Source organism: Chiloscyllium plagiosum, chromosome 20 (assembly GCF_004010195.1).
Source record: "Chiloscyllium plagiosum isolate BGI_BamShark_2017 chromosome 20, ASM401019v2, whole genome shotgun sequence".
Lineage (NCBI taxonomy): Eukaryota > Metazoa > Chordata > Chondrichthyes > Orectolobiformes > Hemiscylliidae > Chiloscyllium > Chiloscyllium plagiosum.
Genome location: NC_057729.1, coordinates 10,346,099 through 10,361,823, shown reverse-complemented (window position 1 = coordinate 10,361,823; position 15,725 = coordinate 10,346,099). Strand labels below are relative to the sequence as shown.

General features: G+C 41.9%; 1 protein-coding gene across 1 annotated transcript in view; it reads right to left on the bottom strand.

The window, feature by feature from the left end:
• Positions 1 to 15,725, bottom strand: part of LOC122559953 (ankyrin repeat domain-containing protein SOWAHA-like) — a 58,026-nt gene that overhangs the window by 20,655 nt on the left and 21,646 nt on the right. The window contains exon 2 of the mRNA XM_043710061.1: positions 13,226 to 13,287. Within this exon, the coding sequence (XP_043565996.1) occupies positions 13,226 to 13,287 (62 nt within the window). The remainder of the gene's footprint in view (positions 1 to 13,225; positions 13,288 to 15,725) is intronic.

The following is a 15,725-nucleotide window of genomic DNA, read 5'->3' as shown; positions in this document are numbered from 1 at the left end:
GAAATTCAAGAGTATGATGCTTAGATAGCTACGTCACTGTGCCAATGGTTGGTTGAAGGAGGTTATAAGAAAGCGAATGTAATGTTGTCATTTATCTCAAGAGGGTTGTGCTTCTGAGACTTTATCAAGCTCTAGTTAGGCCCCATTTAGAATACTGTGTCCAATTTTGGGCCCCACACCTAAGAAAGGACATCCTGGCACTGGAGCGCATCCAGCGGAGATTCACACTGATGATCCCTGAAATGATTAGATTAGATTAGATTAGATTACTTACAGTGTGGAAACAGGCCCTTCGGCCCAACAAGTCCACACCGACCCGCCGAAGCGTAACCCACCCAGACCCATTCTCCTACATTTACCCCTTACCTAACACTACGGGCAATTTAGCATGGTCAATTCACCTAACCTGCACATTTTTTGGATTGTGGGAGGAAACCGGAGCACCCGGAGGAAACCCACGCAGACACGGGGAGAATGTGCAAACTCCACACAGAGAGTCGCCTGAGGCGGGAATTGAACCCGGGTCTCTGGCGCTGTGAGGCAGCAGTGCTAACCACTGTGCCACCGTGCCGCCCACTAATGGTAGGCCTAACATACGATGAATGGCTCAGAACCTTGGGACGACAATTCTTGATCTCACAAGGAATTAAGGGTTATGGGGAGAGTGCGGGTAAGTGGAGTTGAAATGCCCATTAGCCATGATTAAATGGCGAAGTGGACTCGATGGGCCAAAAGCCTTACTTCCACTCCTATGTCTTATGGAATTCACAAAAATTCAGAGACAGAGGAAAAGGATGGTTTGGGGACTGGTGTTGTAGAAATTATGAAAGTTGCAGAGATAGGGAGGAGCGAGGCCATTAAGGATTTGAAAAGGTGGCTCAGAATTTTATATTGGCAGCACAGTGGCTCAGTGGTTAGCATTGCTGCCTCACAGCGCCAGGGACCCGGGTTCATTCCCACACAGGCGACTGAGCGGAGTTTGCACATTCTCCCAGTGTCTGCATGGGTTTCCTCCAGGTACTCCAGTTTCTTCCCACAAACCAAAGATGTGCAGGTTAGGTGCATTGGTCGTGCTAAGACTGTCCATAGTGATTCAGGGATGTGTTGGTTAGAGGCATTAGTCAGGAGAAATGTAGAGTAAGAGGGTAGGGGAATGGGTCTGGGTGGAACACTCTTCCAAGAGTCGGTGTGGACTTGTTGGGCTGAATGGCCTGTTTCCGCACTATGGGGATTTTATGATCAGTGATGATTCATGTACTGGGTAGGTAAAATGGGATATGGGCAACGGAACACTATAGATGATAGAAGTTAGGAAGCGTGTCACAAGAGTCTAGTCCAGTCTGAATTGTGACTGATGGTCAGAAATGGAGACTCAGGCATAAAATGCAACTTTGTATGAGGGGCGACTTAACATTTTTGGATTTCAATGATATGACAGCTTATTCTCAAAGCACACTTATTGAAAATGTACAAAACTGACTCAGCAAGTTAATAAAGTAATTAGGATGATTATATATTAGATCTGCTATTCAGTGGTGCACCTGGCCACATATTACTTTGAGTTTGAATGTTGTAGACAGTGATCACAACAGTATTTGGGTTTCAATTATATACAATAATTATATTAAATATGAAAGAAAAGGTACCTCAAACCAAAAGAAGAATTGCTAAGAGTGCCCAAACAGGCCCAATCAGTCAAATGGTCTACTCTTGACTTTTTTTAACATCAAGAATTGAAGCAAAGTGGTTGAGTAACTGCATAGAACAAATGCAATATAAACAATCATACATTTTTAAAATTAAAGGAAACTAATACTTAGCCAAGTAGTCATTAATTAGGAACAGCTAAAGAAAGGCTGCTGAGAGGTTAACGATAAGACTAGTAAACATGCATGGGCATTTGTAGAAATATAAAGGAAAAGGGCTATATGGATAAATTGGAGAGCAATGAACAAAGTTCAGAAAGAGCTGTTTGCATTTTGAAAACGTTGTCAAGACTTATCCTGACATGGTGATTAGCTCAGGGCCTGTGCAGTTCCATGCATAATGGAAAGAAAAAAAGGTCAGTGAGGATTTAGGTTTGAGTAGATGACGTGGGATATGGGCTATAGCTGAATGCTTAAAAATGTGTTGCTGGAAAAGCGCAGCAGGTCAGGCAACATCAAAGAAGCAGGAGAATCGACGTTTCGGGCATAAGCCCTTCTTTAGGTATGAGGAGGGGTCCTCCCTTGGGGCCTTGGAGGGAAGTGAGGGGGGAGGTGTGGACGCAAGTTTTGCATTTCTTGCGGTTGCAGGGGAAGGTGCCAAGAGTTGAGGTTGGGTTGGTGGGGGGGTGTGGATCTGACGAGGGAGTCACGGAGGGAGTGGTCTTTCTGGAACACTGATAGGGGTGGGGAGGGAAATATATCCTTAGTGGTGGGGTCTGTTTGGAGGAGGCGGAAATGACGAAGGATGATACGACGTATCTGGAAGTTGGTGGGGTGGTAGGTGAGGACCAGTGGGGTTCTGTCCTGGTGGCGATTGGAGGGGTGGGGTTCAAGGGCGGAGGAGCAGGAAGTGGAGGAGATGCGGTGGAGAGCATCGTCAACCACGTCTGAGGGGAAATTGCGGTCTTTGAAGAAGGAGGCCATCTGGGTTGTTCAATTTTGGAATTGCTCCTCCTGTGAGCAGATGCGGCGAAAGCGAAGGAATTGGGAATATGGGATGGCGTTTTTACAGGGGGCAGGGTGGGAAGTGGTGTAATCTAGATTTAATATAGCTGAATGCTATAAATGGTAGAAGTTAGAAGGTCTGTCACGAGAGTCCAGTGCAGTCTGAATTGTGACTGATGGTCAGAAATGGAGACTCAAGCATAAAATGCAATTTTTGTATGATGGGCAACTTAACATTCTTGGATTTCAGAGATATGACAGCTTGTTCTCAAAGTGCAACCTCAATACTTACTGGAGTGATTTCTCAACTACGTTGTATTTTACAAGAAAGAGTCTATTTCAGGTTTATACTGTATATTCACAGCTCATAACTTTGTTCTAACTTTGAGATGGTCATTCTGGCCACAATGCTACTTGAAAAAAAAGCATGATACAGGGAGGAAGAGGCAACCAAGACTGACTGGGGAACTCAGGGATAGCATAAAAGCAAAACAGAAAACATAATGCGGTGAATGACAGTGGGAAATCAGAGGATTGGGAAACTTCCAAAGACCAACTGAGGGCAACAAAAAAAAAAGAAAGAAAGAAGACTGAATGAGGGTAAGCTGGCCAGTAATACAAAGGAAGACTGTAAGAGTTTCCTTAGATAGGTTAATGGGCAAACAAAGAGGCAAAAGTGGACATTGGGCCACTGGAAAATGACACTGGAGAGAAAGCAGTGGGGAACAAGGAAATGGCTAAGCAACTGAATAATTACTTCGTGACAGTCTTCACTGTGAAAGAATCTCACAACACCAGGTTATACTTTTATAGGTTTATTTGGAAGCACCAGCTCCTTCATTAGACAACCACCTGATAAAGGAGCAGTGTTCCGAAAGCTATTGCTTCCAAATAAACCTGTTGGACTATAACCTGGTGTTGTGAGATTCTTAACTTTGTCCACCCCTGTCCAACACTGGCTCCTCCACTTCAAAGTAGAAGACATGAGCAATATCCCAAAAATTCAAGAGAATGAGGGGACAGAGCTGTGTATGGCGCCATCACCAAGGAGAAGGTGCTAGAAAAACTGAATGGCCTGAGGGTGGACCAGATGAACTACACCTCAGAGTTCTACGGAAGATAGCTGAAGAGATAGTGGAGACATTAGTGGCAATCTTTTAGGAATCACTCAAATCAAGGAGGGTGCCAGAGGACTGTTAACACAAAAAATTGCTAACGTGACACCCCTGTTTTAAAAGGGAGTAAGACAAAAGATGGGAAAAATTACAGACTGATTTGCCTAACCTCGGTTGAGGGTAAGATCATGGAATCCATTGTGAAGGTTAAGATTTCTGAATACTTGGAAGTGTATGGCAAAATACGGCAAAGTCAGCATGGTTTCATCAAGGGAAAGCCATGCCTGACAAATCTGCTAGAATTCTTTAACGAAGTAATGAGCAGGTTAGGCCAAGGAGAGCCAATGGATGTTATCTACCTGGACTTCAAGCAGGCCTTTGACAAGGTGCTGCATAGGAGGCTATTGAGTAAGATAGGGGCCCCTAGTGTCAGAGGCAAGGTACTAGCATTGATAGAAGCTTGGCTGTCTGACAGAAAGCAGAGAGTGGGGATAAAAGGGTCCTTCTCAGGATGGCAGCCAGTGACAAGTGGGGTTCTGCAAGGCTAAGTCCTAGAAGCACAACTTTTCACTTTATTCATTAACGATCTAGTTGAAGGAACTCAGGGCATTCTGGCTAAATTTGCAAATGATACAAAGATAGGTAGAGGTACAGGTGATATTGAAGAAGCAGGGAGGCTGCAGAAGGACTTGGACAGGTTAAGAGAGTGGGCAAAGAAGCGACAGATGGAGCACAATGTAGGAAAGTGGGAGGTCATGCAATTCGGTAGGAAGAATAGAGGGATAGACTATTTTCTAAACGGGGAGAAAATTCAGAAGTTTGAAGCGCAAAGAGACTCAGGAGTTCTAGTCCAGGATTGTCTCAAGGTAAACGTGCAGGTTGAGTTAGTAGTTAGGAAGGCAAATGCAATGATGGCATTTATTTTGAGAGGACTTGAATATAAAGGCAGGGATGTACTTCTCAGGACACGTTTGGAGTAATGTGCACAGTTTTGGGCCCCATATCTCAGGAACGATGTGCTGGCCCTGGACCGTGTTCAGAGGAGGGACACAAGAATGGTCCCAGGAATAAAAAAGCTTAACAGAGTCAGAGATGTACAGCACGAAAACAGACCCTTCTGTCCAACTTGTCCATACCGACCAGATATCCTAACCCAATATAGTCCCACCTGCCAACACCTGGCCCATATCCCTCCAAACTCTTCCTATTCATATACCCATCCAGATGCCTTTTAAATGTTGCAATTGTACCAGCCTCCACCACCTCTGGCATCTCATTCCATACACATACCACCCTGAGTGAAAAGGTTGCTCCTTAAGTCGCTTTTATATCTTTACCCTCTCACTCTAAACCTACACCCTCTAGTTCTGGACTCCCCCACCCCAGGAAAAGAATTTGTCTATTTACCCTATCCATGCCCCTCATAATTTTATAAACCTCTAAGGTTACCCCTCACCCTCAGCCTCCGACGCTCCAGAGAAAACAGCTCTAGCCTATTCAACCTCTCCCTATAGCTCAAATTCTCCAACCCTGGCAACATCCTTATAAATCTTTTCTGAATCCTTTCAAGTTTCACAATATCTTTCCAATAGGAAAGAGACCAGGATTATACGCAATATTCCAAGTGGCCTAACCAATGTTTTTTAAAGCCACAACATGACCTCCCAACTCCTGTACTCAATACTTTGACCAATAAAGGAAAGCATACCAAACGCCTTCTTCAACTATCCTACCTACCTGCAACTCCACTTTCAAGGAACTATGAACCTGCACTCCAAGGTTTCTTTGTTCAGCAACACTCCCTAGGACCTTACCATTAAGTGTATAACTCCTGCTAAGATTTGCTTTCCCAAAATACAGCACCTCACGTTTATCTAAATTAATCTCCATCTGCCACTTCTCAGCCTATTGGCCCATCTGATCAAGATCCTGTTGTAATCTGAGAAAACCTTCTTCTTCGTTATCCACTACACCTCCAATTTTGGTGTCATGTGCAAACTTACTAACTATACCCCTTATGCTCACATCCAAATCATTTATGTAAATGATGAGAAGTAGTGGACCCAGCACTGAGCCTTGTGGCTCTCCACTGGTCACAGGCCTCCAGTCTGAAAAACAACCCTCCACCACCACCCCTGTCTTCTACCTTTGAGCTGGTTCTGTATCCAAATAACTAATTCTCCCTGTATTCCATGAGATCTAACTTTGCTAACCAGTCTCCCACAGGGAACTTTGTCAACGCCTTACTGAAGTCGATATAGATCACGTCTATTGTCCTGCCCTCATCAATCCTCTTTGTTACTTCTTCAATAAACTCAATCAAGTTTGTGAGACATTATTTCCCATGCACAAAGCCATATTGACTATCCCTGATCAGTCCTTGCCCTTCCAAATATATGTACATCCTGTCCCTCAGGATTCCCTCCAACAGCTTGCCACCACCGACATCAGGCTAACTGATCTATAGTTCCCTGGTTTGTCCTTATCACCTTTCTTAAATAGTGGGACCATGTTCGCCAACCTCCAGTCTTCCAGAACATCACCTATGACTATTGATCAAACAAATATCTCAGTAAAAGGCCAAGCAATCACTTCCCTAGCGGTTAGCACTGCTGCCTCACAGCACCAGGGTCCCAGGTTCGATTCTAGCCTTGAGCGACTGTCTATGTGGAGTTTGCACATTCTTCCAGTGTCAGCGTGGGTGCTGGGTGCTCCGGTTTCCACCCACAGCCAAAAGATGTCCACGTCAGGTGGATTGGCCATGCTAAATTGCCCATAGTGTTAGGTGCATTAGTCAGAGGGAAATGGGTCTGAGTACAGGAGTTGGGTTACTCTTCAGAAGGTCGGTGTGGACTAGTTGCGCCGAAGGGCCTGTTTCCACACTGTAGGGAATCTAATCTTCCCACAGAGTTCTATGGTACACCTGATTAGGTCCTGGGGATTTATCTACTTTCATGCATTTCAAAACATCCAGCACTTCCTCCTCTGTAATATGGAGGTTTTTCAAGGTGTCACCATCTATTTCCCTACATTCCATATCTTCCATGATCTTTTCCACAGTAAATTATGAGGAACTTTTGAGGACTCTGAGTTTATACTCAATGGAGTTTAGAAGAATGAGAGGAAATCTAATTGAAACATACAGAGTACTGAATAGCCTGGACAGAATCGATGTTGGGAAGGACAGACTTGGACCTGCAGACATAGCCTTAGGGTAAAGAGAAGACCTTTTAGAACAGAGATAAGGAAAAACTTCAGCCAGAAATAGGTGAATCGATGGAATTCATTGCCACAGAAGGCCAAGAAGGCCAAGTCATTGAGTCTATTAAAGACTGAGATAGGTAGATTCTTGTGGAACAATCAGGTGTACCATAGAACTCTGTGGGAAGATTAGATTCCCTACAGTGTGGAAACAGGCCCTTCGGCGCAACTAGTCCACACCGACCTTCTGAAGAGTAACCCAACTCCTGTACTCAGACCCATTTCCCTCTGACTAATGCACAGGAAGAAAGTGAGAGAATGGGGATGAGAAACTTATCAGCCATGATTGAATGGTGGTGCAGACTCGATGAGCTGAATGGCCTAATTTTGGCTCTTATGTCTTATGGTCTTATCATAGGATTGCATGGTTCTGGTGGTGTGGGAAATGCATGTATTGGGTTACATAATTGTGTAGAAAAATAACGGCACTTGACTTGGCAGTCTGCTTAGTTATGTGAAAACTACAATCCTGAACGATGACTTTAAGCTGATAAAGATCAGAAAACATTTAAAATTCTGCTCAGAGAAACATTTTAAAAAGATCATTTATTTGGTTCTACAGTGGTTGAAATAGGTTTGAGTTGCTCAATAGTATAGCTGAATCCAGAAAGTTAGAAACTAGGAGGAGAAGGAATTTGACTGAGAGTCTTCAGTGCTGCTGTCATTCCATATGATCATGTCTAATCTTCTACTCATTTTCTCTCCATATCCTTTGATGCCTTTAGTATCTAAAATTTATCAATCTCTTTCTTGAATATACTCAGTCACAGCATTCTGTGGTAATGAATTCCACAGGTTTACCACCTTCTACTGAAGAAATGTTTCCTCATTTTAGTTCTATTTCCACATCTTCAGGCTGTGGTCCCTGGTTGTAGACTCCCAATCATGACAACATCATCCCTGCATCTAGTCTGTCTAGCCCGGTTAGAATTATATATGTCTCAATTAAATCCCATCGCACTCTAAATATAGGCCCAGTCATACGACAGTACTGCCATCTCTGGTATCATCATGATTAGAGTGGCGCTGGAAATGCACAGTAGGTCAGGCAGCATCCGAAGAGCAGGAAAATCAACGTTTTGGGCAGGAGCCCTTTTATCAGGAATTTCTGGTATCAGCCTGGTGAGCTTTCCACCCAGTTCTCTCTCCAGTAAGTATATCCCACTCTTAGGTGGGGGCATCCAAAGCTGCACACAATCCTCCAGGTACGATCTTACGATCTCCCTCAATATGACATTCCTAATTTTGAACAAGCCCACATGCACTGAAAGTCAGAATACCAGCCACCTTCCTAATCGCTTATTGCACCTGTCTGTCATTTATTAACTGAGATGTAAGCATACTCAGACCCTTTGCACATCCATATTTTCTCATTTATCACTACTTAGATAATACTATTCCTTTTGATTTTAATACTGAAATACACAACTTCATGTTTCACATTATACTGTACCCGCCATGTCTTTGTCCACACACTTGTCTAGATCACCCTCAAGCGTCCTCGCATCCTTCCCTCACCTCACATTCTAACTTAGTTTTGTGTCATCAGCAAACTTGGAAATATTGCATTTTGTTCCTTCAACAGATTCATTACTGTGTAATCATGGATAGATGGGGCCTAAGCAGGATCCTTACAGTACACCATTAGAAACCACCTGCTATCTAGAAAAAAGACCCTTTTATTCCCAATGTTTTCAGTCTGTCAACTGATTCTTAATTATGCCGGTATATTACCATCAATCCTGTGTGCTTTAAATTTTGCCCACTAACCTAGTGTCGGAGCTTTCTTGAAATCAAATATACTATATCTGTTGGTTCTCCCTTTTTTATTCTGCGAGCTACTTTCTCAAAAAAAGCTCCAGAAGACTCCATTGCTGCCTCACAGTACCAGGGATCCAGGTTCAATTCCAGCCTTGGGCAACTGTGTGTAGAGTCTGCAAGTTCTCCAGTGTCTGCTTTGGTTTCCTCCAGGTGCTCCAGTTTCCTCCCACATTCCAAGGATGTGCAGGTTAAGTGGATTGGCCATGCTAAATTGCCCAGTGTCCAGGAATGTGCAGTTTAGGTGGGTTAGGCTTGGGAAATATAGGGTTATCGGCAGAGTGTAGTGGGGTGAAGTCTAGGTGGGATGCACCTCAGAGAATCAGTGTTGACTTGTTGGACTGAATAGCCTGTTTCCACACAATAGGGATTCTATGATTAGTTAAGCATGATTTCCCTTTCATAAACCCATGCTGAATTAGTCAAATCCGATTTATGCTTTCCAAGTGTTCTGTTAATCACATCTTTTATAATAGCATTTATCCCACTACTGATGTTAGGCAAACTGATCTGAAATCCAGTTTCTTTTTATCTTCCTCTTTTTTGAAATAGTGGCGGTTAAATCCAATTTTAATGCAAGAAGCTACCAGCAGCAGCTCTGGCATTAATGTCACAGACATGTGGTAAGCATGCTCCCTGTAGTTGCACTGGCAGCAAACCCAGGTAGAGAGAACTTTAAAAAAAAGGGTTCACAGCTGGGTTGGAAATCTAAAGGACCAAGGATGAGTTGAGTCAGGAGTGTAAAGCTCTCAGTTTTGAAAGGATAGGGAGACAGGGGGATAAATAGTAGTGATGAAGGAGAAATCATTTAAAATGTCAGATAGGATTGGGGTTAGGAAGGGAAATTTAAGAAATCAGTAGGTTAATGGGAACAGAGCAGAGGTAAAAAGGTGAGTCTCTCAGATTAGACAAGCCCTACAAGGACACGGACACTAACACAAACAGAGAAAATACAGGAGACTGAAGAAGGCAGGGATTGCCTGATGATGTAGGGTGGTGTTAGACAATGGGAGCAGAGCAGAGGAGCCAGAATAAGATGATTAAACAGCAGAAAGGCAAAGTGTCCTCAGGCACACAGTTCAGCTAAGTGGTCAGAGTTATGTAATTTGAAATGATATATTTTGTGTAAACTATATATACCTATATTTATCTCCTTACTGTATGCTATATCTTAGCCACGAGTTGTTGAATATCAGTTCCTAGACAACCAAGACAAATTGCTAGTACCAAATCTTGAGAAGCAGAAGGATATTGGCAAAATTCCAGATTAATTATAGAATTGCTTCCACTAATTTGGATGCTTTTGTGATGCAGTGGGTGCTTTTGCACAATGTGATTTCCCTTTACATGCAATCACTGGTAGGATATACATCATGAAACAAATTGTTTTAATTAGTTCCAAGGGGAGTTACGAGTTAATGCTGCACCTTGTAAAAGCAACACAAATACAAAACAAGAATACTGAAAACAGATTTGCCAGTCCTGTAATGGGAAGCCTTCAGAAATGAGATAACAAGTTTCCAGAGAAAGTGTATTCCCGTTAGGGTGAAAGGAAAGGCTGGATGACTAAAGAAATTGAGGGTGGATAAATCCCCAGGACCTGATCAGGTGTACCCTCGAGCTCTGTGCGAAGCTAGGGAAGTGATTGCTGGGCCTCTTGCTGAGATATTTGTATCAATAGTCACAGGTGAGGTGCCAGAAGACTGGAGGTTGGCTAACGTGGTGCCACTGTTTAAGAAGGGTAGTAAGGACAAGCCAGGGAACTATAGACCAGTGAGCCTGACGTCGGTGGTGGGCAAGTTATTAGAGGGAATCCTGAGGGACAGGATGTACATGTATTTGGAAAGGCAAGGACTGATTAGGGATAGTCAACATGACTTTATGCGTGGGAAATTATGCCTCACAAACATGATTGAGTTTTTTGAAGTAGTAACAAAGATGATTGGTGAGGCAGAGTGGTAGATGTGATCGATATGGACTTCAGTAAGGCGTTCGACAAGGTTACCCGTGGGAGACTGGTTAGCAAGGTTAGATCTCACGGGATACAGGGTGAACTCGCCATTTGAATACAAAACTGGCTCAAAGGTAGAAGACAGGGGGTGGTGGTGGAGGGTTGTTTTTCAGACTGGAGGCCTGTAACCAGTGGAGTGCCACAAGGATCGGTGCTGGGTCCTCTACATTCCATCATTTGCATAAATGATTTGTATGCAAGCTTAAGTGGTACAGTTAGTAAGTTTGCAGATGACGCCAAAATTGGAGGTGTAGTAGACAGCGAAGGAGGTGACCTTGGATTATAACAGGATCTTGATCAGATGGGCCAATGGGTCAAGAAGTGGCAGATGGAGTTTAATTCAGATAAATGTGAGGTGGTGCATTTTGGGAAAGCAAATCTTAGCAGGACTTATACACTTAATAGTAAGGCCCTCGAGAGTGTTGAACAGAGACACCTTGGAGTTCATAGCTCCTTGAAAGTGGAGTCGCAGGTAGATAGGATAGTGAAGGCGGTGTTTGGTATGCTTTCTTTTAATCGGTCAGAGTATGGAGTAGAGGAGTTGGGATGTCATGTTGTGGCTGTACAGGACATTGGTTAGGCCACTGTTGGAATATTGCGTGCAACTCTGGTCTCCTTCCTATCGGAAAGATGTTGTGAAACTTGAAAGGGTTCAGAAAAGATTTACAAGGATGTTGCCAGGGTTGGAGGATTTGAATTATGGGGAGAGGCTGAACAGGCTGGGACTGTTTTCCCTGGAGCATCAGAGGCTGAGCAGTTACCTTATAGAGATTTACAAAATTATGAGGTGCATGGATAGGATAAATAGGCAAAGTCTTTTCCCTTGGGTCGGGGAGTCCAGATCTAGACAGCATCGGTTTAGGGTGAGAGGGGAAAGCTATAATAGGGAGCTAAGGGGCAATGTTTTCACACAGACGGTGATACATATATGGAATGAGCTACCAGAGGAAGTGGTAGAGGCTGGTACAATTGCAACATTTAAAAGGCTTTTAGACAGGTACATGAATAGGAAAGGTTTGGAGGGATATGGGCCGGGTGCTAGCATGTGGGACTAGATTGGGCTGGAATATCTGGTCGGCATGGATGGGTTGAACCGAAGGGTCTGTTTCCATTCTGTACATCTCTAGGAGTCTATGAAATTTTGTAGACAATGTAGGCATAATGGGTGAGATGGCCTCCTTCTGCACCATAACAATTCTGTGATTCTGTTTTATTTTAAGCATAACTATAGGTAACAATACATTAAAAAGTTAGAATAATTCTCTGTGTTGGTCAGTTTGCCCAAAATAAACAGCATACTTAGACACTATGATTATCAACCTGACATTTACGTAAATAAACAATGGCTATCATCTTTGGCCATTATAAGTGACTACTGATTTTAAAAATAAACAGTTTAAAAGTGGTGGTGATTGTTTCCAGTTGAATGCATTTATTGTTTTGTTGGAAATTTCCAGAGTTGCAACTATTGTTTACCACACATGTGAACAGTGTATGAAATGGACTCCGCTTCAGTACACAGATCGGCTTGTAGTTTGGAGTTGCTCTGTAAGCTTCATTGGAAACCCACATCCAATTGTTCTCATGTAATGATGCTGCATTGCAAATCAGTTGTTTCTCTATTCCTATTAATTATAAACTGGCCAGAAAATTTGTCAGAAAACTATCCACTTAAAAACCTTATAGTGTCTAGAAACAGAGATGGACAAGACCGTAGGGCAATTTGAAACCAGTATGAGAATTCTTAAACTGAGGCAGTGTCAGTCCAGCTTCTAAAAAAAAAATCAGAGTACAGGGATGATGGGCTAACAGATCTCATTGCGAGCTAAAATAAAGACAGCAGACGTTGGATAAACTTGGTGAAAGTTGGGAGACCAGTCAAGAGAGCAATGGGCTAACTGAAAGTAGTGGTAATAAAAACATGATTTCTACTGTATCTTTGATCAATTACACCAACATAAGCCAACTTAGTGCTGATAAGAAATCAAAACAGTTTGTGTGGGTCATTTATACTCTCAAATAGCTGTTAAAAGATATCAGTATGGTATTCTCAAAGCCTTAGAAGAATTCTGAAGTGAACATTCTTTGACACTATGTAGATGCACTTGGCAGTAAAAGATAAAAAGTATAGAATATGCTAATTCATGCTTAGTACAATGGCACTTTTGGTTGCAAGCTCCTGTAACTATTCAAAATAATGCATTTATATACATTCAATATCTTTAATGGATTTCCATTACAGGTTCAGAAAGTGTGTATGAGAAAAGAATGGGTTTAGCTAGAAAGCAGTGGCAGACTCTTCAAATGTATGAAAGAAGGGAAATGGAGGTTAGGTATTTAATGAATAATGAAATCTAACCAATACTTACATCTTCCTGTTTGACCAGTGCAATTTTGTTGATGATATCTTTGAAGATATCACGATATTTAGCTGCAGAAAAGTAAAATTTATTTTAGTACTGTGGTGGTACACTCAATCCAACTTTAAACATAGAACAATTATTCTGGAAATATATAGTGTTTAACGTTGCACAAATTGTGAAGATAGGTACTATACGAAGAATTGACACATTGCCCACTTTGCTCAATGTCTTATCATTTGTTTCTTACATGTCAATAATTCTAATCTGATAATTTGTGCCATAAGAATTAATTGATAAAAAATGCTATTGGACATACTTTTAAAGCAATTGCTCCGTAAATCGCAGAAATCTTAACAGAATTGAAGAGAGATCTGAAGATACATATTCTTAGAAATGCAAAAGTGTGGCTTTAAATAAATTTCAAGTATTGCTCTTAAAACTCCTCCTACTCACCATCAGCACTGTATTATTGTAGACATGATAACTCACGTACACTAATTAACATTAATTATCACAACATCTAAAATGGGGATTCAGCTTTTCAGATTTCTCCAATGCTGTACAAGTCCATCTCTATTTCTGAGAGGCTGAGTCTGTGTGTGTGTCTCTCTCTCTCTCTCTCCCTTCCCCCATAAAGGGGAGTCAGTCATGTAAATGTTTATTACCCTTCCCTCAAATGAAAATACAACAATAATCCATATATACTGATTTATTTAAATAACACTATTATGATCATTTCTATTGTATGCAGGGAAATAAATGGGAGCTTGAAATTATGAAAAAAGGCTAACAAAAGTGAGTTTCTTTGCCACTGAAACAGAGATGTTTCCAGGATGATCACTGAAAGTCAAACCATACTTAAAAGCCAATGTGTACTCCCATTTGATCTACTCCAATGTATGTATACTCCAATTTGACAACAGAAGATAACTGCTAATTTGTAAAAAGATTAGGCCTCGATGTGAACTAAGAAATCCATGCTTATTGCCTGAGGATTCTGAAGACCAGATCAATGTTCCAACATACTAGATTAGTGCTAATTTAATCCCGATATATTGATGCAGCCACAGTGTCTTCCTATTTCAAGTTGTGTTCTTCCATGACAGTACTAGGACATGCACACATGACATACACATGCTTCTGAAAGACTGTAGTTCAGATAATTTGCAGAGAATCCCTCCAGTGATGAAATAGGCCATTTGGCCCAATAAGTCCACACTGACCCTCCAAAGAGTAACCCACTGAGACTCATTCCCCTACCCTATTACTCTATATTTACCCCTGACTAATGCACCTAATCTACACATTCTTGAACACTATGGGCAATTTAATATGACTAATTCACCTAACCTGCACATCTTTGGACTGTGGGAGGAAACTGGAGTACCTGCAAGAAACCCACACAGACATGTTATCATAGCTTGATTCAGTTGGTAAGACTCTTGTCTAATTGAGTGGGTGGTCAACTGTCAACACATTAAGAAATAAATCAGAAAATGGCATTTGGATTTTTTTTTGTAAATATCTTTATTAGCAAATTTTTTTAGCTTTATAAACATATAAAATTATTGAAAAATACAATCAATAACAAACATCAGTATACTAAAAAGAAAAAAAACCACAAATTACAATACAACTACTGTCTACTAACTACTAACCTACCCCATAATACAAAACAAACCCTAACACTGTGCAAAGCAACACTAATAAATAAGTAAATAACTAGTAGATCAAAAAAAGAACAGCAAAAAAAACAAAAAAAAACACAATACAGAATAGCTATGCGCAAACCTCCCAAACAAAGGAAGGGGAGGATTGTATATATACCCATATTAACTCAGGAGACCCTTCCAGGGCCCAGAACTCAACAAACCTAACCATCCTGGTTAAACAAATGTCCTCGTTAAGATAGCTGACAAATCTATATCCAAATAACTCAAGTAGGGCTGCCATGTCTTATAAAAATGGTCTGTTGTGTGGTGCACCATGTTTGTAAAAACGTCCAAGGGAATGTGCTCCATAAATTAATTTCTGCCATCCCAGCAAGCCTGGCAGGTTCTCAGGCACCAATTCATCAGAATAATATTCCGTACACAGTATGCAAGAATATTAAATAGTTTCTTCCCATGCCAGTCTAAAGATGGTAAATTCAGTAGACCTAAGAGGAAAGATATCAGGTCCACTTTGACTTCAGTCCTCAATACCCTCCTATCTCCCCCGCCACAGTGCTCCAATAAACACGGAGCCTGTGGCATGTCTAGAAGCAATGGGGAAGAGTACCTACACTTATTTTAAATTTGGGGCACACTGAAGATGCCCCATTTTAAACTTCACCAGACGGTCCGATGTCAGATTAACCCTGTGCAGAACTTGTAACTGCGTAGCACATGTCCTATTACAGATTGGGATCTTTTGAGCATTCTCCCATACGTTCTCCCATGTTTCAGAAGAGAACTCCACTCCTAGCTCTTGCACGGTTAATATCCTGCCAGGCCCTGCCACCCAG